The sequence below is a fragment of the Oculina patagonica genome, chromosome 5 (assembly GCF_052425735.1).
Source record: "Oculina patagonica isolate OP01 chromosome 5, crgOcupat, whole genome shotgun sequence".
In the NCBI taxonomy this organism is placed as follows: Eukaryota; Metazoa; Cnidaria; class Anthozoa; order Scleractinia; family Oculinidae; genus Oculina; species Oculina patagonica.
Window position 1 is genome coordinate 2,218,024 of NC_135762.1, and position 20,199 is coordinate 2,238,222.

At 37.2% G+C, this 20,199-nt stretch overlaps 3 protein-coding genes across 3 annotated transcripts; 1 reads left to right on the forward strand and 2 right to left on the reverse strand.

Moving 5' to 3' along the window:
- Positions 1 to 220: 220 nt before the first annotated feature.
- LOC144653947 (uncharacterized) lies at positions 221 to 3,170 on the reverse strand. The gene is made up of 3 exons (XM_078514080.1): positions 2,679 to 3,170; positions 2,146 to 2,285; positions 221 to 1,503 (listed from the first exon to the last, which is right to left on the reverse strand). Exons 1-3 carry the CDS (start codon positions 2,959 to 2,961, stop codon positions 388 to 390), a joined length of 1,539 nt encoding a protein of 512 aa, XP_078370206.1. The 5' UTR covers positions 2,962 to 3,170; the 3' UTR covers positions 221 to 387.
- A 1,464-nt stretch (positions 3,171 to 4,634) lies between these two features.
- On the forward strand, positions 4,635 to 12,727 carry LOC144654735 (putative divalent cation/proton antiporter TMEM165). The gene is made up of 5 exons (XM_078514967.1): positions 4,635 to 4,930; positions 8,133 to 8,540; positions 8,966 to 9,151; positions 9,857 to 9,962; positions 10,604 to 12,727. The coding sequence occupies exons 1-5, from the start codon at positions 4,712 to 4,714 to the stop codon at positions 10,666 to 10,668; spliced, it is 984 nt and encodes a 327-aa protein (XP_078371093.1). The 5' UTR covers positions 4,635 to 4,711; the 3' UTR covers positions 10,669 to 12,727.
- A 1,177-nt stretch (positions 12,728 to 13,904) lies between these two features.
- LOC144654757 (large ribosomal subunit protein eL31-like) lies at positions 13,905 to 16,609 on the reverse strand. The gene is made up of 5 exons (XM_078514992.1): positions 16,589 to 16,609; positions 16,370 to 16,467; positions 15,244 to 15,369; positions 14,468 to 14,580; positions 13,905 to 13,995 (listed from the first exon to the last, which is right to left on the reverse strand). Exons 2-5 carry the CDS (start codon positions 16,465 to 16,467, stop codon positions 13,961 to 13,963), a joined length of 372 nt encoding a protein of 123 aa, XP_078371118.1. The 5' UTR covers positions 16,589 to 16,609; the 3' UTR covers positions 13,905 to 13,960.
- Positions 16,610 to 20,199: the final 3,590 nt, after the last annotated feature.

Here is a 20,199-nt window from a genome sequence, read left to right on the forward strand (position 1 = left end):
GCATAAAAACTGCCTTGTACGTAGGTTGGTATAAGATATGGGTTTACAGCAAGGAGCTCAAAACTGTGACCAATTAAATTTATTCAAATTCTTCGATGCGGAATTATCCGATTAGAAGTTGAGGACGTCTAACAGTTGACTTCTGATTGTAATAAACGTTCACGAAAGGATGTGATGTAATTAAAAGTGACGGCACACGTTTTGGCTCCTTGTTGTAATCAGAAGATTCATCAGTAGAGTGATACAAGTTGTCACACGATTTATTTTATTTACAATAGGTGAATAAATATTATTTACACAACATCAACGTCTTTCTTTACTCTCTCTATTTAGTAAAAAGAGAGCAAAAACACATATATTTACAATTTTGAATGATACACACCGCCTTTATCTTAAATCTTTTCGTTTTCTAACACTCATTAACTTTTCAATCTTGACATCTGAGTAGTTTAAATTGCGATTAGCCATGTCCAGTTCAGATCGAGTCAAGTTTTTCTGTTCTTTCAAGTTCTCTACTTGCTGTTGTAGTTCAGCCAATTTTTTATCCTTATCCGATATCTTGAACAGTTCTTTTTTCATCGTGGAATTTTCTTTCATCAGTTTAGCTAGATGATTCTCAAGTTTGCAAATGGACTTCGACTTTTGCTCTTTAAGTTTGTTAATCTCTTTATCCTTAACTGACATGAATCTAGCGTTTTCATCCATTAACATCGCTAGCCGTTCCTTAAATTGGTCAAACATGTTCGATTTTTTGTGTTGAAGCTTGTTCAACTCTTTGTCCTTCTCTGCAAGCCGTTCGTTGAATTGGCCAATAATACTCCACTTTTCGCTTTCAAGTTGTTGAATGACCTTCGACTTTTGCTTTTTTAGTTCGTTCATTTCGTTTTCTTTCTCAGAAATGATTTTAGCGTTTTCATCCATGAATGACGCAATCCGATCCTTAAATTGGTCAAAGACCCTCGACTTTTCCTCTTGAAGTCGTTCGTTAAGCTCTTTGTCTTTCTCAAACATGATTTTGGCGTTTTCCTTCATCAATGTCGCCAACTGCTCCTCAAGTTGGTTAATAACCCCCGAATGTTCCTCCTTAAGTTGGTTTATTTCTTGAATCTTTTCGAAGGTGATTCGGGCATTTTCCTTAGTTAACGACGCTAGCTGATCCTCAAGCTTTTTATAGTCCAGCTCGCAAGTTTTGAAGTGAGCTAACTCCTTTTCCAAGGCGTCCACTTTACATCCTAGACTGTTAAAGTCAGCTCTCTTCGTTTCCAGTTCAGTCTGAAGAGTGTTGTTCTTCTCCTCCAAGGCTTTTATTTCTTTCTTCATGACACTGATCTGAGCCAAAAGCTTAGCATTTTCTTCATTGGTTTTTTCAATTATTTCCTCCAAAGTTTTGTTCTCTTTGTTTCCGTCCTCAACCCACAGTTGTAGTTCTTCTATTATTTCTGAATCTTCCTTTTCAAGCTGTTCAAGTTCCTTCTTATGGATCAGTTCCTCACAACTGGAGACCTGTTTGTAGGAATAAGATTGAGAAACGGTTGGTTTAGGACAGGAGGAAATCTTCACCACTACGTGATATGATCCCATCCCCCAGTCGGGCGGGAGGAGGTGGGGGGGGGGGTCTTTAGATGGTACCGATGGGCATGCCCGTGGTACATTTATTGGGAGGGTGGGAGGAATCGAGTTTTTGTTTGTTGTTTTTGCTCGGAGGTGGAAGGGGGGGGGGGGGGGCGACCCTTGGATTGCGTTCTTTGCGCCATAAAGGCATAGGGTTAATCGAGGTTCGATTCAACGTTTTCACATAGCTTCTGTATGGGTATCAACAGATTTTTTTTTCTGGTTCCTTTTTGCAGATCGTCGACTGATTTTTTTTTAGCTCAAAAGTCGTTGATTCGTATCCTCGTCAATATTTGCTTCCAAGACTAAGCCCTGGCCCCATTCAAAGACGATTTTATCAATTTTCTAGTTATCACATGTAAATCATCACTCCAGTTCCTGAGATCGTCGTGTAATGTCGCAACTTTGATTTCATTTTCAATACCCATACAATAACAAAGGCTCTATGTTGTATCTTACTGCTATCCTTCATTTATTTACTCATATAGAACTACTCTGGAAGGATTTTAAGTAAGAAATCGGTGTTTTATTCACCTGTTTCGTATTTGATGGCGTGACTTGTTCACTTCGCCTCAAAGACGGTGTTGTTTTTGCAACACGCTTCGCATTTGGAGGGCTGGCAGAAGATTTAGTCCTTGCAGCTTGTTTTGCTTGTTTCTCTTCTAGGTTAATTCCTGTAATAGTTAAAGACAGAATCATTAACTCGACTTAAAGCTTGAATTTCACCTTAAGCTGCGACTAAAAAGAATGGGAAGGAGACATCCTTTTTAATTTAATTCTATACTCGTTTTCGAATTTGTTGTTGATTCTTTCGGCGCTCGCAATTTTTTCCATCATAAAATCCTTTTACACCCGATTTGCACTTATCTCTAAGAAATGTTTGTCCGGTTTGATAATAAAAAGTGACATATAGAGAAATGTACTTATAAAAGTTCAAAACTAAAAACAAAAAAATTAATAATAAACTTTGTTCAAAAGTTAATAAACACTAAAAACGCCACAAATAAAATAACCTTGTAAATCTTTGTTCAAATAAAATAAAAATGCTTATCACAACATGACAATACCTGAGTCTTTTCCCAAAGGTCTTTTGTCGTTCACAGGTATCACAATCTTGGCGAATTTGCCAGTCTTTCTGTTTGTTTGACCTACTACGATCGGAATCCGTGATGGCCGCTTGTTTTGAAACTTTTCCATGGAGCGATCACTTTGAATGCGCTGCTTTTTATTAGCTTTGTCCTTTGATGAGGAACTTTTTCCGCTGTCGTTGTTTAAACGAGTTACTGTGCGGACTGGTATTCTAGATTTTTGTTGAACTGGAGAAAGGCGATTCTTGTCATAGGACGCCATCGCTTTTTTTACGGCAGTTTTTGACACCGGTGTGAACCACAAGTTTCTCTAAACCTTTTCTGTGCTTTTGTTTCTCGGTTTTGAACTGTTTCCGAATTTTCACTTTTGTTTGACTTCGAAAAATATTACAATATCTCCTGCTCCGAATCTCAATGCTCACCGCATCGATAGCTGAAGCAAATGACTCAGTTTTCTCACAATTCCATGGAAACCGTCTTCGATCGTTTCGTCATAAACAGCGCTGCTTTGGTCATTCTTGCTCGATTGCACGCGCACAGTTTTGCTGCACAAAAAAAATTATCGTCCGTAGAGACTGTTAAACTTCCTTCCAAAATTGCTCGATAACTTATAAAATAAAATGAAATAAATCTCGGGAATAAATATATCAAGTGTAACTCAGTGGAAAATTAAGCTTAACTTCATTCACATTTCTAATAAAACTAAAACTCACCTTTTATGAAGGCATGAAATAGCTCTGCAGTGTAAAAATTTACGTGGTAAAGATCCTGTCAATATTTCAAATTTGAATCCGTCGTTTCAGCTCTCAATGAAGCTGGGCTTCTTATAAATGTTCGTTGTTTGCTGTTGTATTTGTATTGTCCCAACTAAAACGAGGGACTGGCAAAAAACCTTCTCGCCGACCAGAAATAAAGTTAAGTCTTAATCGAAGCCAGCCCTTAAATCTGTAGCTTGAGGCCACCAGAAAGAGCATTTTCATCCAATTGATAGGAAGAATACTTTGTTACTTTGGCCAAAATGCTTCTTTTAAAGCCACAAGCTGAGTTTAACTCATTGTAGTTGAACTAACTATGGTTAATTTTCGGACGGCACGCCTCATACCGGTATTTGAACCTCTGCCTTCGCGATGAATCAAAATCATTTTCAAGCCAACTAAGTGCAAGTAACTCACAAAAAGCCAATCAGAAGCAAGTGTATTTTCTGTCAATCAAGAATCCTCCGGCAAAGGTGTTCAGCTGTCAATTAAGCGAGATCCTTAGAAGGTGTTAGACTACGAGCAGTCCCTTTTTTGGGTTTTTTTTTTTTTTAAAAAAACGGTAAGGCTGTCCACAAGTTGCTCGACATTTCTCAAAAAAGTTGCTCGAAGTTTCCCTTCGTCATTTTTTTAAAAAGCTGCTCTTTTCTTTATACAACAGCAAGATTTCTGATGCATAAAAGAAAATATATGATAATTTTTGCAAGGGAAATTAGCACATATTTAGAAAAATTCTCTTGATTAGAAGCAGCGTTTTGGATCTTTTGGAGCAACTTTCGAGCAACTTCTGTTGTCAGAAGCAACTTTTTTTGATTTTTGCATCAACTTTTGAGCAATTTTTTTTGAGAAATTACGGCAACTTTTTGGGAAATCTCGAGCAACTTGTGGAAAGTCCTAGTCGTTTCTCTCCTAATCCTCTCTAGCTTTAGCACCAAGTGCCCGAAACACTAGCTGTATTAGGAAATAAAATTATCCCCAGCCCGTATTCGAAACACAGTGGTTCCTTTGAAGACTGACTCATCGCTAGTATAAGAGCGCAAAAGCTGAATTTTTTTCCCTTTCGGATATTTTAATCCCTATTAGCCTGAGCCTCCCCTCCCTTAATCAACCGAATTTGTTACTTTTGCACATGAGTTACACAAGTAAACCGCTGACATGCTGCGAAGCTCAGCGCAAAAATTCTCAAAAATTCATATTTTATCAACACGGTACAGCGAAAGTAAATGGTTTAAATTATTCCTCTTTTATCAATTCAGCATGGGAACACATCGTAAGGGAAGTCTTAGTTTATTTCAAGTGATCGCCGTTGTTTTAATGTGCCGTGTCACCGTGGCTTGCGCAGCAGTCCCTGATGAACTTGAAGGTCTTGCGGGACGAGTTCTTCAGGCTTCGTCTGAAATCCCGGCGAGAGATTCTGCTGGAGAAACGAAAGCTTCGGATTCTGTGTCCTTTGTACAGCCAGTTGAAGATGAAGTGGTAAGGAAACATTTTCTGTAAGGTTGTAAGGGTTTTCGTGGCTTATCTTTGTGTTATTATTATCAAACGATCGCAAAATCGAAATCTATTTACAAACGTGCCGGCAATGCAACGTCACGAGTTCTGTGTAACCTTTGATCAATTAAATTAAAGTGATATTTAAATTGGTTTAATTTGTAACTTTACAAGTCCAGCTATATGAAACGACTGCGACACAAATCTTATCGACAAAAATCTAACTGGCTGTGTACGTCAACAACTTCACCCTCATGTATAATGAGTTTATGTGTTGTTCAATTATTTTTGACCATACATGAAAAATTTAGTGGTGAACTATTAACATGAGGTAGGCACCAATGGTACAATTACAACCAAGTTATCCAGCTCATGGATAGACAATAGACGAGGCCAAGGTTCTACTAAGTAAATCTACAAAAAATACCCTATACCTGGCATATCCAATCAAGGTTTGGTAATTGAACCCAATCGAACATTTGGTAATTGAACCCAATCGAACACCAATCATTCAATTGGGTTCGGTAATCGAACATAATTGAACTCACAATAAAATTTGGTCAATCAAACAAAATCAAACGTTTGATTACCGAACAGTCGGCAATAGAAGAGGGGGTGAATGGGGGTTTTTTTTTTTTTTTATTTTTTTTTTTTTTTTTTTTTGGAAAAAAAAAAATCCCATAGAACAAAATCGGTGTTTGGTTACTGACAGTTGACAATCGTACTCAATCGAACATTCCATTATCGAACAGTTGACAATCGTACTTGCAATGGAATGTCGATTACCCAACACCTGTTTGTTTATATTGCGGGCATTTTGTATGGTGCATCATTTCCAAGAAAATTTTTCAGTTTGTGTTGCATTTTCACTAAGGTTTGGTTTCCATGTAACAGCAGATAATTTGCAGTGGATCCCAGACAGTTGCAATGGATAAAGATGCTTGCAGTGAATTACATACTCATAATTCAAACATTCTGCAATCATTTGAAGACACCAATTTAATAATAATAATAATAATAATACTTTATTTATATAGCGCTATTTCTATTTCTAACCAATAGTGCTTTACAAGTTATTTACAATTAAAAATTACATATCTTTATTAAAAAAGTTACAATTTGTATAATAAAAGATCAATAAAAGAACTAAAAGAATAAAAAGACTACTAATTCACCTAAGTATTAAAAATACACTAAATTATAAAAATATCTAACTAAAAGCTTTCCTAAAAAGATTGTCTTTAGTTTGCTCTTAAACTCTGAAATGAAAAATTTGCAACTGCTTACAGTCCACTACAATCACTTGCGATGATAATCATGCACAGATCTGTGATATCCTGCGATCACATGAAAATGAAGCTAAAATAACATACCGGCAGGGCTGCAAATAATTTTTTTCACTTGAAAGGACATATGTCCTACTAAGACACCATCTTGGTTGGACAAAACAAAATTGTGGTCGGACATCACCAAAAACAAAAGGTCGAATTTAATATTCATTGTCGCTGTAAAATGATTTACGGTCAAAAAAATGTCCGGACATCATGTCCGACCACACTTGGTATATTTAAAGATAAGATAAGAAACTTTATTTTTTTCCAAGAGGGCACGGTAACGAATCCTGCAATCTGATTGGTTATTAGCGCGGGCAAGATTCTCCTATCTGCCCACGGGCCAGGTCGTCGTGAGTTTCATTCGCGGGGACGAGAAACGTTGCTCCCCAAAATGATTCGATTGCTCACCAACCGTGTATGAAGGAATTAGCAGTGGATAAGGCCGAAGTTTTCCAAAGGCGAGATTCTCAGTGACAAAATGAAGTTTAGTTTTATGCCGTGGTTTGCCGTCGTTGTTTGTGCATCGCACTATTTTCCGCCATTGCGGTTACTGCAAGTCGCCTACAGACTCGATTATCCTTTCACACCTTGCTTCTCTGCTACTTTCCCGAATCTGCACGCGGAGTGCTTTATTATAAAACAGTCAATTAATTCTCGCAATATTGTGCCGTCACTGTGCAGGCGACCAACTACACATTTCAGCTTCATTCAGTTTCACTTCGCAACTTTGTCAAAAAGACTGGAATCACACAGAGGTTTTTGACTCGTAAAAAATTAAAGCTAAGTGCTTTCCAGTCCGAAAAGTAAGTTTACTAAAGACAGGAAAGTTTTCCACCCGCTGATGCTCTTCTACATTGTGTTGTGTCTTCAGATGCTTTTTCTTTTTTTTTTCAGAATCGATACTTCTTATTTTTTGTTTGCGCTCATACAACAGATATAACTCTTGCCGACTAGCGCGACCCGGCGCGCGAAAAACACACATTTGGCAAGAAAGTCTTTTTGTAGGTTTTTTAGGTGTTTTTTAATCAAACACATTAAAGTAGGATAAAAATAAATAAGTTATTTACCGGCTTAGGGCGCCGAAGGCGGACCTCGGCCGAAAAGCTGCCCCGGCCTGCGGCCCGGGCAGCATCAAGACCTCGTCACAGCCCGGACCCCCAGCCGGCAATTAACATATATTTATTTAACGTGGCTTTCTACTTAGCTAATTTAGTTACTTTACAGGAGGCCAACAAATAAGACATGAGCAAATTTTGGTTGGCCAATGTCCGATGACAGACTGTTGTTTGCAGCCCTGTACCAGTAATAATATTGTTCTGTTTTTATTTTTTTTATTTTTTTTAATTAATACTTTATTGTCACTCAAAATAATACAAACAAAGTATATATAACGGTTTTAGATAACATCAATGTTAACTAGCAAAAATAAACTTGAATACACATATAACAAGGAAAAAATGATACAACATAGGAAACGATTAAAAAGTGGTAATTTTAAATATACATTAATGTATCGGCTAAAAGGAAAAGAAAAGAAAAAAAAAAACAAGGGAAAAAAAAACGAGATTCAAGGATATCTAAACGTAAATACTTAAAAGTTAAAGGAAATTCTTCCACTGCTTATTAAATTATTCAAGTTGTGTATTTTTTATGGAAATTTGCCTAAGGGTATCAATCCTAATACCTAAGAAAGGGGGAAAGCTGTCAAAATTTATATTAGATTCGTCTTGAAAGCAGCAGAATATAAAGTATTTACAGACAAGTGTAGCGTAATTTAGGAGCTCTTTGTACTTAGTGTTGTTGTACCAACCGTATAGTATATTACGTTCATTGTTCTGTTTGGTGTCTTTCAGAATGCTGTCTTTAAAGATTCTATATCAAAGGAGTCCTCAGCTTCGAGTGGTTCCTGGGGTGTTTCCAGCATTGAATTCATTCACGCCTTTGTGGCCTCGTTATCAGTCATCATTGTTTCTGAACTAGGCGACAAGACATTTTTCATTGCAGCTATTATGTCAATGAGGCATTCTAGATTAATTGTGTTTACTGGAGCAATGCTTGCTCTCGGTTTGATGACAATTCTCTCGGCAGTGCTAGGATATGCGACAACTGTCATTCCGAGGAAATACACACTGTATATATCAACAGCACTGTTTATATTTTTTGGTCTTAAGATGTTGAAAGAAGGTTATGATATGGATCCAAATGAAGGGCAGGAAGAGTTAGAAGAAGTTCAAGCTGAACTTAAAAAGAAAGATGCTGAGGTAGGTTTGGACAAATCAGAAAATTTATACTTCAAGCTTTCCTATCATTGGTATTCTATTATTACCAGTGGTCAGGGCTAGTTATCGTATTGCATGGTGATTCTGACAACAGAGTTTTCATAGTTTTGACAGGGCTAACGAAATAAACGGCATGCAGAGGGGTTGACGTTTTCCAGGGAGGTCTTAACTTTTTTTTTAGGAAATTTGTCAACAATTAAATTAACATAAATAAAATTAGCTGACAGCTTATGTGTTGAACGATTACTACTTCAACAAAAGTCACATTACCTTCTAGCGTGAGATCCGATTAAACGATATATGATTCTTCTCGCAAGCAACAAAAGGCCCATTGTATTAATAAAAGCTGAGATGTGATTGTGCAACTTACAATACCACGTAATAAGCATTATTTATATTTTGTTTAGATGGAAAAAGATGAGTCATCTACTGTAACTCAAGATGTGGAAACTGGTGTCATTAGAGGTGGAAAGAAGCCTGTAAAGTTCTTTGGCCTTCTTTCACCTATATTACTACAATCCTTCACACTGACTTTTCTTGCTGAATGGGGGGATAGGTCACAGCTAGCTACTATACTGCTTGCATCTAGGGAGGTGAGTTTAGCAACAACTTACTTGTCAATAGATTTCTTTGTGTGACTGCTAGGGGAATGAACAAACTAAGATTCAACACAAAATACATGTAATTGTCTACAAAACAAGCCCTAGAAGCGATGAAGAAGAACATCAAATTTCCAAGAGGCAACTATTAGACTGATAGTGCCGGGACAAAAACACTCTGACTATCATTTTTATTGTTCACCATTATATTTTCTCCCGCATGGTCATTCCAAAACAAGCATCTGGAATTATTATTTTTTTCATTTTAGGATAAAAGACTTAATTGAAAGCCGAAATCACAAACAAAACACAACCAGTCAAGAAACCCACTAAATGCTGCAGTGAATTTAATGAGTTTTTCTGTCTGTAGGTCCGCTTGTTTGCAAAACATTTTCACAGACCACTACTATCCATCCGGGTATTAATTTTTTCTCAGACGGGCACTATGGGCTGATAGTGCCCTCCGTGGACGAACACTGTCGCTTCATGTGATCAATTAAAACCAATCAAAATCAGAGAAAATTAGTGGTGAACTATAATGAGCTATAGGAGACTTGTGGTAGCTTGGTCATTTAACTATGTTCATGTGACAATCATCCTGCATACTGCTACTGTTACTTTTTAATGAGTTACTTTATTCTCAGACTTGTTAGTCAACATCTGTTTATATTTCCATTGTTTTTTATTTTATTTCTGCAGAACGTAGTTGGTGTGACAATAGGGGGTACATTAGGACATTCCCTATGTACTGGACTCGCTGTGATTGGTGGCAGATTGATTGCACAGAGAATATCTGTTAGAACAGGTGCTTAGGATTGCTTACTTTCCAGGGCCGGGTTGCTCAAAGCACGATTAAGCTAATCCAGGATAAATGTGAAATTTAAATTCCAGTTTTACAACTTTTTAGTGAGGTTTCTTTTCATATATTCTATCTTCCAGTTTAGACATGGACCTTGACCACAAAACATTAGCAATAAAAAGCTTTTTTATACAAGAGAAATTAAAACCTTGATCAAGTTTAAATCCTGGGTTAGTGTACAGAAGGTGCCAAATTTTTTTTTTTTTTCTTTTTTGTTTTTTTTTTTTTTTTTTTTTTTTTCAAAAAATTATATATTAAAGGCTGTAATTGCCTTTTGAACAACCCGATCCAGGATGTCGTTATCCTTAGGAATAATTTTTTGTTGTATAATAATGAAAACTGGCCATTCTTGCCTCATGTTGTGAAATATAATTGAATCAATTACAAACACATAAAGAACTGACTAACAAACCATGTCTGTTGTACAGTTATTTAGGTGTACACAGATGGTTTGTATTATTTTTTTTATTGTATATCGGTATATATTTTTTTTCTGTGTGTTAAAAAAAAAAAAAAAATGTCTGTTGTACAGCCAGTATTCTACTATTTTGTACTAAACTTGCAATGTGTTTTGTTTTATCTTTCAGTGACAATCGTTGGTGGAGTTGTCTTTTTGATATTTGCATTAACAGCGTTTTTCATTGAAGAGTAAGCCAGGAGTCCTGAACTGACAAACCACTGGTTCAAAAACACACTACAACATTAAACTATATACCGGTACACTGTTTTCTTTTACAAATTTTGCTTCAGTGTGAGCAATTTTGTATATAATGACCACTCTGCAGTTCAGAATTACCTGCAGTATTGCAGTCTGTGTCTGGGCCTAAAATTCATGATGACAACTGAACAAATCAAAGAACAATTAGAATGATGCAGCCTTATCCTGGTGACTGTGAGGATACAGATGGTGGTCAACATCATGTTGGGAAGTATTGAACATCTGTACTAATGGATCCTACACGAATTTGACAGTTTTGACTCTTAAAGGGGAAGGGTTAAAAAGTTTGATCATTGTACAGGAGAAGATAATTCAATACTTGCTGAGACATAAGCCCGAGCATCAGGCCTTCCTTTCTTTGCACTTCTTCCCTTTCTCCATCCCCCTTTAGCAGGGCCGTAACTAGCAAGAGGCAAGACGAGGCACTTGCCTCATCTAGATTTTAACCCAAAATTAAAAACAAAATGCTTTTAGTTAGGAAAATAATCCCCATTTGAATGCGATTGATTTTTTCGAAAGAAATTTTATGAAAATGCTGTAAATAGATTTTCAGCAGTTTTAGATTCTGGGAACCCCAGACCCCTCTAGTGGCTTGTGCTTTCGACAATCGTAGATTTTGCCTTGTCTGTGCCAAAAGCCTGAGTACGGCCCTGCCTTTAGAAAAGCCTGATACTCAGGCTACTGAGCAATCAGGAAGCTAGTCTAAAAATATGCATGTAAGACTTGGCTAAGTTTTATTCTCTGAGCAGCTTGTGAATACGGATGGCTTTCTGCCTTTTGTTTTGTAATTTTTATCTGAACATCTTTCTGCATTCGCCATCTAGATCCTTAAAACCGAAGATACAATGCTACTCACAATCACAATACTCTGGCATAAGCAAAGTAACTTTTATAATCCAGAGTGGAGCTGGAAACTCCATTCTAAATCAATTTGTTGCCAGAATTCTATTAAGCAGCCACCCCCTATTAAGGACGTTCATATGGAAATCTTCTAAAAGAGTGAACTGTCTAAAAGAATTTCAATTAAATCATCCTTTTTTAATTTGCTTTGCTTAACAAATAAAGAAGCCTTGACTGTGCTCTGTTCTGTTGTAAAGTACGTAGGAAGTGGCAATAACACTTGTGTGTGTTGTTTTGATAATGATGATGACAACATGCTTTTCCTTTATTTACGGAAGACAAATCAAACCATATTGTATATATGCCTAAATACAATAAATAATTATAAATATGGCAATTTTGTGTTATTTAAAACCAAAAATTATTGTAAAATGGAACACAGAAATATGCCTAATATACATAGTTAGCCTCCTCATGCATTATATTCTCCCAAGTGAAAATTTGTCAACAACTGTCAGTATTTCAATAAATTTATTGATAATTATTATTAATTAATAATTATTATTACTTAAGACACTTTTCAAAAAGAACTGTGTGGCTAGTACTCATGTCTGGAAAATTGATGCTAACATACAGCAGTCCTATGTTAGGAAGTCTTGTTCCAGACTCTAAGATAATCTAGTACCCAGATCTCACTCTGTTTAATGCTGAAAAGGTTTTACTTGACCATTGGAGATCTGGGTATGAGATTAGCACTCAGATTGTGGGAAACATTTAACAAGGTGTGAAAGGACTAGCCCACCCTTCCTTTTTCTCTAGTTTCTTGATGGGATGTTAGTTTGAATGACATATTTTGGCCTGTTCCCCTCAATCTGCAAACCTGGGGCAGGCTTACTAATTGTGATAAGCTGTGTATTTAGTAGCCTGCAAACGCAGACATATTTCCGCCTTTCGTTTCTCTCTCTGCCGGAGAAACGACAGCCAGAAATACGTTTGCGTTCACAGGCTATGTATCTTGGGAATAATCTGATTCCAATGGTGAATTTTCGATGTTGGTGTTCATTAGAATGCTTAGAATAGAGTAATATAGAAAATATTGAATGAAATAAACCTGCAACTTTGCTGTTGTTGATTAAAAGCTGTTTCAGACAGATCTGAGTTGTACTTTTATTATGGACTTGACAGGGTAAGAAACAATCCTGGGAGGGGGGCACTCCCATATAGGAGCTATATAAGTAAGTGCCGCTGTGAAGGGTATGGTTTTCAAGCAGTTTAGTCTGGGATTGGGTATAGAAATCAGAGGTATTGTCTTGAAAGGGAATCGTCTGCCAAGAAACATAAGTCCAGAATAGGAATAAAAACTTAGTAGAGAAAGAGGCTTCCTAGACGCAAGTAAAATCTTTGTGGCAACATTGTCGACAGATGGCTTTCCATTTATAGTAATGCAGCTCTAAAAAGAAGCAAGTCTGGGATAGGAAAGGGATTTTCAGTATCGAGTCTAGTATAGGGTTGCAAAATCAGCTGAAGATGGTCTGGTATAGGTTAAGGGTTTTTCAAGTCCCAGCGGCACACCCCCACCCAAACATATATAGCTACATCCCTGTATTTGTACTCTACTGAGTTTCTCCAGAAGCATATATTTACTCGAATAACCGCCGCCCTCGAATAAGCGCCGCATTTGGGACAAAAAAGTTAATAAGCGCCGCAGTCCCGATGCGGCGCTTATTTGAAGAATTTCGTTTAACTTAAAACGGCACTACGAAGCAACTCTAAAACTGGCTTGAACATTTTATAAACATCAAAAGCGATGTTTTGCAGTTCAAAGTGATTGTTTTATCGCTCTCCCATTAGTTTTTGTTATCAACACTCTTACAATACGTAGTTCTGTAAATGTTGTGAAGGCTGCAAACTTTGCCACGACAGCTAGCGCCACGTCTGCCTTAGCAAGAGACAAATGCCGACAATCAAAAGACGCTCTTTTCAATAACTGTAAAAGATAAGATTCTTTGTGGCGTCCAAATTTTAAATAAGCGCCGCCCTCGAATAAGGGCCGCACTTGAGGCGCGAAAAATTTAATAAGCGCAGCGGCGCTTATTCGAGTAAATACGGTAACCAGAAGCATATAAGTTATATGCTTCTGGTTTCTCTCATATAACGTGAACAGTAACTTAGAAACAAACAAGGGGCTGCACAAAACCTGTAAGAGAGGTGGAACAGAAAAATATGCTTGCAACTTGTTATTTCATTGTTCATGGAGGAAAACAAGGGACTGCTCAAAGACTTTTTTTTCAGAGGGGGCCATGGAAACAAAATAAGTATCAGACATGAAATAAAACAGGATCTTTGTTTAATTGAAGAGTTTATTTCTGTACAGAGGCTCAGTTTATTAGTCCTCACTTTCCACCTTCTGTGTTTGTAGGCCTGGAAAAAAAATAACAACAAACTTAGTAACAGTCTCTTTCTACTAAATTTCAATTCCCATCTCGAAATAAGAACAGTGCCAGAAGAGAAACTAGAAATGCAATATACAATGTCGTTTGTGACGCTTGACACTTTTAAAAAACATAGCAATGACAAAATCAATTCCATGATTGAATAATGAGCAGCTTTATTCACACAACAAGGTAAGCCTCAAGACCATCTCGGTTATCTCGGTTTCTTTAGCATTAAGCGGCTAGGAATATTTCTACTCCCCCCTGGTGGATGGGATGCTAGTCCATTGCAGGGTATCCCCTGGTATTATTTTGCTGGTACCTATTTATACACCTAGGGAGGGTGGTTCTATGAGAGTAAAGTGTATTGCCCAAGAACACAACACAGTGACCCTGGCCAGGGCTTGAACCTAAACCATTTGGTCTGGAGTTCACACAACAATAGCTTATAAATCACTCACCCTTGAATGTAGCCACAGGGACATGAGACACAAGGGTATACAGTTTGTGAACTGAGTCTTCATCTTCGTTCCTCTTACGAGCTAGGCGAATTCTGACTCTGAAAGGCACATTTCTAACAACCGAAACAAAAACAAGTATTAACAAAATAAATTGTAAAAAGATGTTTATCAGCATCAAACTACACCACAATAACCAAGTGCAAAAGAATATGGAACATGAAATAACAGTGTCATAGTTTTGAGACTAATCTGATTAGTGATCACCTTCCTTAGAGCTAAATTGTAAGAGTTAAGCAATCTACTGTAGTTAATGTTTTTTTCAGTTGTGCCATAACTACAAAGAAACTGCTGTTGTTGTTCATTATAGGGTTTTTTTTTATAAGGTCAAAAGTAATCTAGAATTGCTTTGGCTTTGCTTTATAGCATTTCTGTGATTGGTGTTAAAAACTGTCACCAACTACTCAACCCAAAGATGCAAGTCCAAATTCAATAGCAGCTTGGCCATGTACATTCTGCTCACTTGGTGCTGGTTACATGTATTTGCCTTGTGTTCTCACTAGTGCATTTTGTCTTTTAAGTTTGCTGCGAATAGCTACTCTTTTAGCTTTGGTATTTACTATTACGACAATCGAATTAAAACACTCTCTATTTGTTTAACATCACAGAGGGTCGTGGGTTCAAATCTCATCTGGAACTCAGATTTTTTTTCCGAGTTTGCAACAGCAACCTACACAACATTTAGCTACGGGGGGAGGGGGGGGGGTAGCACTACATACCTAATACCCTTTGACCAAACATGCTTGTTCAGGTTGGTGTCTACACGGACATCAGGGGTTCCCATCATTTTCTCTGCAAACTTTTTTATTTCTTTGACAGCCCTTGGAGCTCGTCTTTTGAAGCCACTGTTAAGAAGAAGTCAAATTAGTGATCTTTTATCAATAATCACTAAATTTGAAGACCTGCTAGGTTTCATTATCATGCACATAGATTTGTGTTTATGGTTGTGTACTAAAAGATTCACTAGATGAAAATATTTCTTGTAGTACAATACTTGCAACAAAATGAATACAGTTTTTTCACAACATTCTCGTGTTTGGACTCTGGAGTATTCGTGTTTGGACTGCATGGCTGCACGATGTAATTTGTACGTCCATCCCACAAGATTGACCCTTGCTCGCCATCAAGTGTCCAGTAGCTCAGTGGTTTGAGCATCTGTTCTAGAACACAGAGGTTTGTGGGTTCAAATCCCATCTGGTGCTCATAATTTTTTTCCTGAGTTTCCTTATGGTTGATTTGTTGTGCAATTATTTCTTATTAATGTGTCATTAAAATATTTGTTTTTTTGTTCTGAACAAATTCAAGCTGCTTTTTGTAGAAAAGGCAGTTTTTATGATTGGAAACATGAAAATTAATGTGCATGAAATTGATAACATGGGGAGCAGGGATGGTGCAGTAGGTATCTATAGTCAAGGACAATTACTGTCAATTGAAGCTGCATATTAGCAAATTATACCGTGGTAAAAAGATACAAACAAGCTACAAGAAAGTGTTCCTACAATTAATTCTTACTATTTATGAGGGCGAAATATATTACATACTACAAGACATTCAAAACATACTAGAGTCTTGGCATTCAAGATAACAAAATATCTTTAGCTACTGACTACTCTCTCAGCATCCAAGCGTGTTTAGAGCCGACAAAAAAGATCATAAGCCTGTATGACTGCTCGCAATGCAAGCCTTCCAGTTCTTATATCGAGAAACCTGCAACTTGTTTTCACTTAAATCGACGAATAGTCCAAAATTAAACCTACTTCAAGGAGTTTATACTTAAAAAATATAAAATCACAATCACTGTCTCGTTGAAACTAGCTGTTTTAAAATAAAATGAAACACACTTACATCCCATGGATTCTCTTGTGTATGTTGATGGTGTACTCACGAGTCACAACTTCATTGATGGCAGAGCGCCCCTTCTTCTTGTCGGTTTTCTTCGCCATCTTGCAAATTAAAAAATGAGGAGTTAAAAGATAACAATTTATACTTAAATGGTCAGAATTCTAACGATTTCATGTCTGATGGATTGGATATTTTCGACGTTCTCATAATTCAGTAACAAACCTTGAAAGGCGATTTTAGAGAGAAAGGTTGGAAGGCGACACCATAGCATTGTGGGATCTCATGTGTCGCCTCCAGTCCTTTTCTGCGGGCTCGCGAAGGAAGACGCGCGTGACGAGTGGCAAGCGCGAAGCGCTATTTGAACACGAAACAGGCCTCTGTTTTTCTTTTGAAACACGGCTGGAGAAACCACTGCATAGCAGATTTAACTCAAATAGTCTCTTAGAATTCTCGAAGAATGGGACTCTGGCCTGCAATTCATTTAACCGTCAATTCGTCGCTCTTTCTTTTGCAAACTCGCGCGTGCCTTGCACTCGAGCGAAACCATATATCTGTCTTGCAAAATTCTTTGAGCCTTCTTTGATTTCTCTCTTTCTTTTTTTTCAACCCATTGTTTGTTTGTTTTTAAAAAACCCTGTTTTGAGCGGTTATAAACCAAACATCTAGGTTAAGCAGACAAATAATTTCTCCCAAAGTTTTAAGTAGATAATTTTAAGAAATAGCAGATTGTCAAGTAAATTATGCAAAAATTTGACTGGTTTTTCTGGTTTTCAAGATCTTTCAACGATCGCAAACAGTGTCTCTGGTTCTGTCTAAAAGAAAACGGAGTCACACTCAAGCAATAAACAGTTTATTCATTTGGATCCGGTAAATGTTGACGGTACCAAAAATGCACAGATTATCACAAGCTCAAAAACAACGGTGCAAAAACTTGACATTGTTTAATGTCGACAGTAAGTAAACAATATGTCAAGAATGCCAAGGCCAACAGACCGAGTAGCCACAGCATCATATAACGGTAAAAACTTCCCGTGCTTTCACGGGAAGTTGACATTGCTTTTGTATTCCGTATCTTAGGGAAAACCCCTTTCCCTTGACATAAAACTGTGGTGTAGAGATCATTTGATTCCACTTTTGCGGCTCGCAGAAAAATTCACATCCGCATTGATAAGGAATTATGTTAAATCAATCCGCGTCATTGTGAGCGAGGTTTGGATTTCTGCCATAACCGATAAAATATGATAGTTTATCGTTAGAAACGTGAATTCCCTCACGAAAATTTTATCCTTGATAAAAGTTACTTGTTCCGGTGTCGTCAACTGGGGGCAATGAGCCGTATCTTGTTATAGCTCGATTCAGCTCCGTCGTATGAGCGGAAGACTTAGAGCTAAAAAATCATAACCTTTGAAAAACTTTCGGGTTTATAGGGTAAAATTCCTACATTAGACTATATTTATGGTCAGTCTTTCAATAAAAAGAGGCTATGTAGATATACAGAGAGAGTTATTTGGACAGTTTAATATTTCGCCTCATTCAGTGTTACAAAGTTATGTGACTGAAGTCCACTCAAGCTTAGATCCCCTCACTTCTGAACAGGCACTTTCAGACACTTTAAAACGGAGCAAAGTTTTTTATCCAGACCTTTTTTCCTACTGTTCAGTTGCTAAATGTAATATTACAATGTCCGATTGGTTTAACAAGGCGGACGATGCTTCGTCGCCTAACGTTTTTGAAATATTGTTTTCTCGCTAAGTTGGTGATCAAAATCATTCCGTGAGTATAAACTAGTGGGTAAACTTTTTCCCTCGACACGTTTTGCAATCAGTGCATTTGTTTCAAGTTTCCTTGTTACACAAGTCCATGGAAATGTTTCAACACCGATTTAGGAAACAGCTCTATACGTTATCGATATCCGCTGGAATGAAGAAATCGAAACCGGTAACTTAGTTTAGAAATGATAAATGAAATGTGATAGAATGAATAAAATTGTGTTTATTTCTTTTTCAGGTTTGGCCTTAAGCATTTAGTTTTAAATTGTATCACAAACTTGTTCACTTACTATACAAAAATCATTATAATAGAATATAAAGCAATTTTAGCGAGCTGTCACCCTGAATTCACGCGACTGATTGTATGCTCATTACTGGAATATAGTAGCTAAAGTTGCAAGTGAGAACGAGTGAGTGAATACAGTCAGTTTTAGGAGTTTTCATTTTCTTTTTCTTACAATGTAATGCTTGTGGTAACCTTGTGGGATGAAAGACTGAGGTGTTAAGAAATTTACAGAATGAAGCCTAATCTTCTCTTGTTTCATGTCAAGAGTAGCCTGAGAGCATAAGTACAATAATAATAATAATTAATATCCTTCCTGTAAAGTAAATTGGCTCCCAACTTTCGACACACGAAGAACGTTGGCGCCTTATGTCCCACCATGCAGGGACGAAGAGGAATAAGTAAGTAACAGACACATGGAAGGAACGAACGATAGTACAGTGGAACCTCGATTTAACGAACCTCTATATAGCGAAGTCCTCGGTACATAACGAACGATATCCTTCGCCCCAGTAATAGTAAAATATATGGAAAGGAACCTCGATAAAACGAGACTCCGGTGTCGTCAACTGGGGGCAATGAACCGTATCTTGTTATAGCTCGATTAAGCTCCGTCCTATGAGCGGAAGACTTAGAGCTGAAAATCATAACCTTTGAAAAACGTCCGGGTTTATAGGGTAAAATTCCTACATAAGACTATATTTATGGTCAGTCTTTCAATAAAAAGAGGCTATGTAGATTTACAGAGAGAGTTATTTGGACAGTTTAATATTTCGCCTCATTCAGTGTTACAAAGTTATGTGACTGAAGTTCACTCAAGCTTAGATCCCTTCACTTCTATTAACATTCTGAACAGGGTTAAAAATAGTTTTAATATTCGCTCAGCTTGCTCAGCCAACTTATTTGAAGGCAAATATGCAGTCAGATCTCTACCTAACTGTCGTGGTAACTCAACAGATTACCATTTTATAAAGACCAACTTTATGGTCATGTGACATTAGAACCCTAAGTAAATTTACAATTTATTGTCTCATTGCATAGGAAGGAACTTTAAATCGTGTCTTTAGGTAGAGATTTAAAATCAAAGAACGTCTGCTCCGAATCTGTTATGTAAATCGAAGGGAGTCGGTGATGATTCCCTTTTTCCTTTGTTTTTCTCTCGCACGTTTTCTTCGCCGCCCCCTCCATCCCCCTCTTAGTATGAGCTTTTCAGTCCTTCTCATTGCAAAACCGGTCTATTATATTTGTACGTGATTTGAATTTTTAAACACCTTGTTTCAATGCAAATTAGTGTTGAAAAATGCAATTTAGGCTATTACCCTTTTGTCTTTGACAGACTACTTTGGTCTACTAACTTTGTTACTACTTGCAGTTGTCGACTGCAAGGAAGTTGCGAGCAGACTATAACATGTAAAAAAACGTTAATATCTGTAATCGTACGGCCCCGAATAGTAAACTAAGATTATTTGACATTCAGCAACGGTCAACGTCCGTCTTAAAAAAATTTAAACTTTTTTCCGGGCTTTTTTCTTAGGTGAAGTAGCCTCCCACGCAGTCGTTTTTAGGGGCGATTGTCTGTACGGGATGAAACACAAAAACCATTGTCTGCGATCTCTTTCAGACGGAAGTGATACTTTAAAACGGAGCAAAGTTTTTTATCCAGACCTTTTACCAACTGTTCAGTTGCTAAATGTAATATTACAATGTCCGATTGGTTTAACAAGGCGGGCGATGCTTCGTCGCCTAACGTTTTTGAAATATTGTTTTCTCGCTAAGTTGGT

Excerpts from the sequence above, each read along its gene's own strand:
- LOC144653947 (XM_078514080.1), bottom strand. The coding sequence starts at position 2,961 with ATGGCGTCCTATGACAAGAATCGCCTTTCTCCAGTTCAACAAAAATCT. Across the intron at positions 2,286-2,678 it reads ACCTTTGGGAAAAGACTCAG|GAATTAACCTAGAAGAGAAA; the intron begins GTATTGTCATGT and ends TAACTATTACAG. Across the intron at positions 1,504-2,145 it reads CGCCATCAAATACGAAACAG|GTCTCCAGTTGTGAGGAACT; the intron begins GTGAATAAAACA and ends TCCTACAAACAG.
- LOC144654735 (XM_078514967.1), top strand. The coding sequence starts at position 4,712 with ATGGGAACACATCGTAAGGGAAGTCTTAGTTTATTTCAAGTGATCGCC. Across the intron at positions 4,931-8,132 it reads AGCCAGTTGAAGATGAAGTG|AATGCTGTCTTTAAAGATTC; the intron begins GTAAGGAAACAT and ends GGTGTCTTTCAG. Across the intron at positions 9,963-10,603 it reads GAGAATATCTGTTAGAACAG|TGACAATCGTTGGTGGAGTT; the intron begins GTGCTTAGGATT and ends TTTATCTTTCAG.
- LOC144654757 (XM_078514992.1), bottom strand. The coding sequence starts at position 16,467 with ATGGCGAAGAAAACCGACAAGAAGAAGGGGCGCTCTGCCATCAATGAA. Across the intron at positions 15,370-16,369 it reads CACAAGAGAATCCATGGGAT|TGGCTTCAAAAGACGAGCTC; the intron begins GTAAGTGTGTTT and ends TCTTCTTAACAG. Across the intron at positions 14,581-15,243 it reads GTTTGGTCAAAGGGTATTAG|AAATGTGCCTTTCAGAGTCA; the intron begins GTATGTAGTGCT and ends TTCGGTTGTTAG.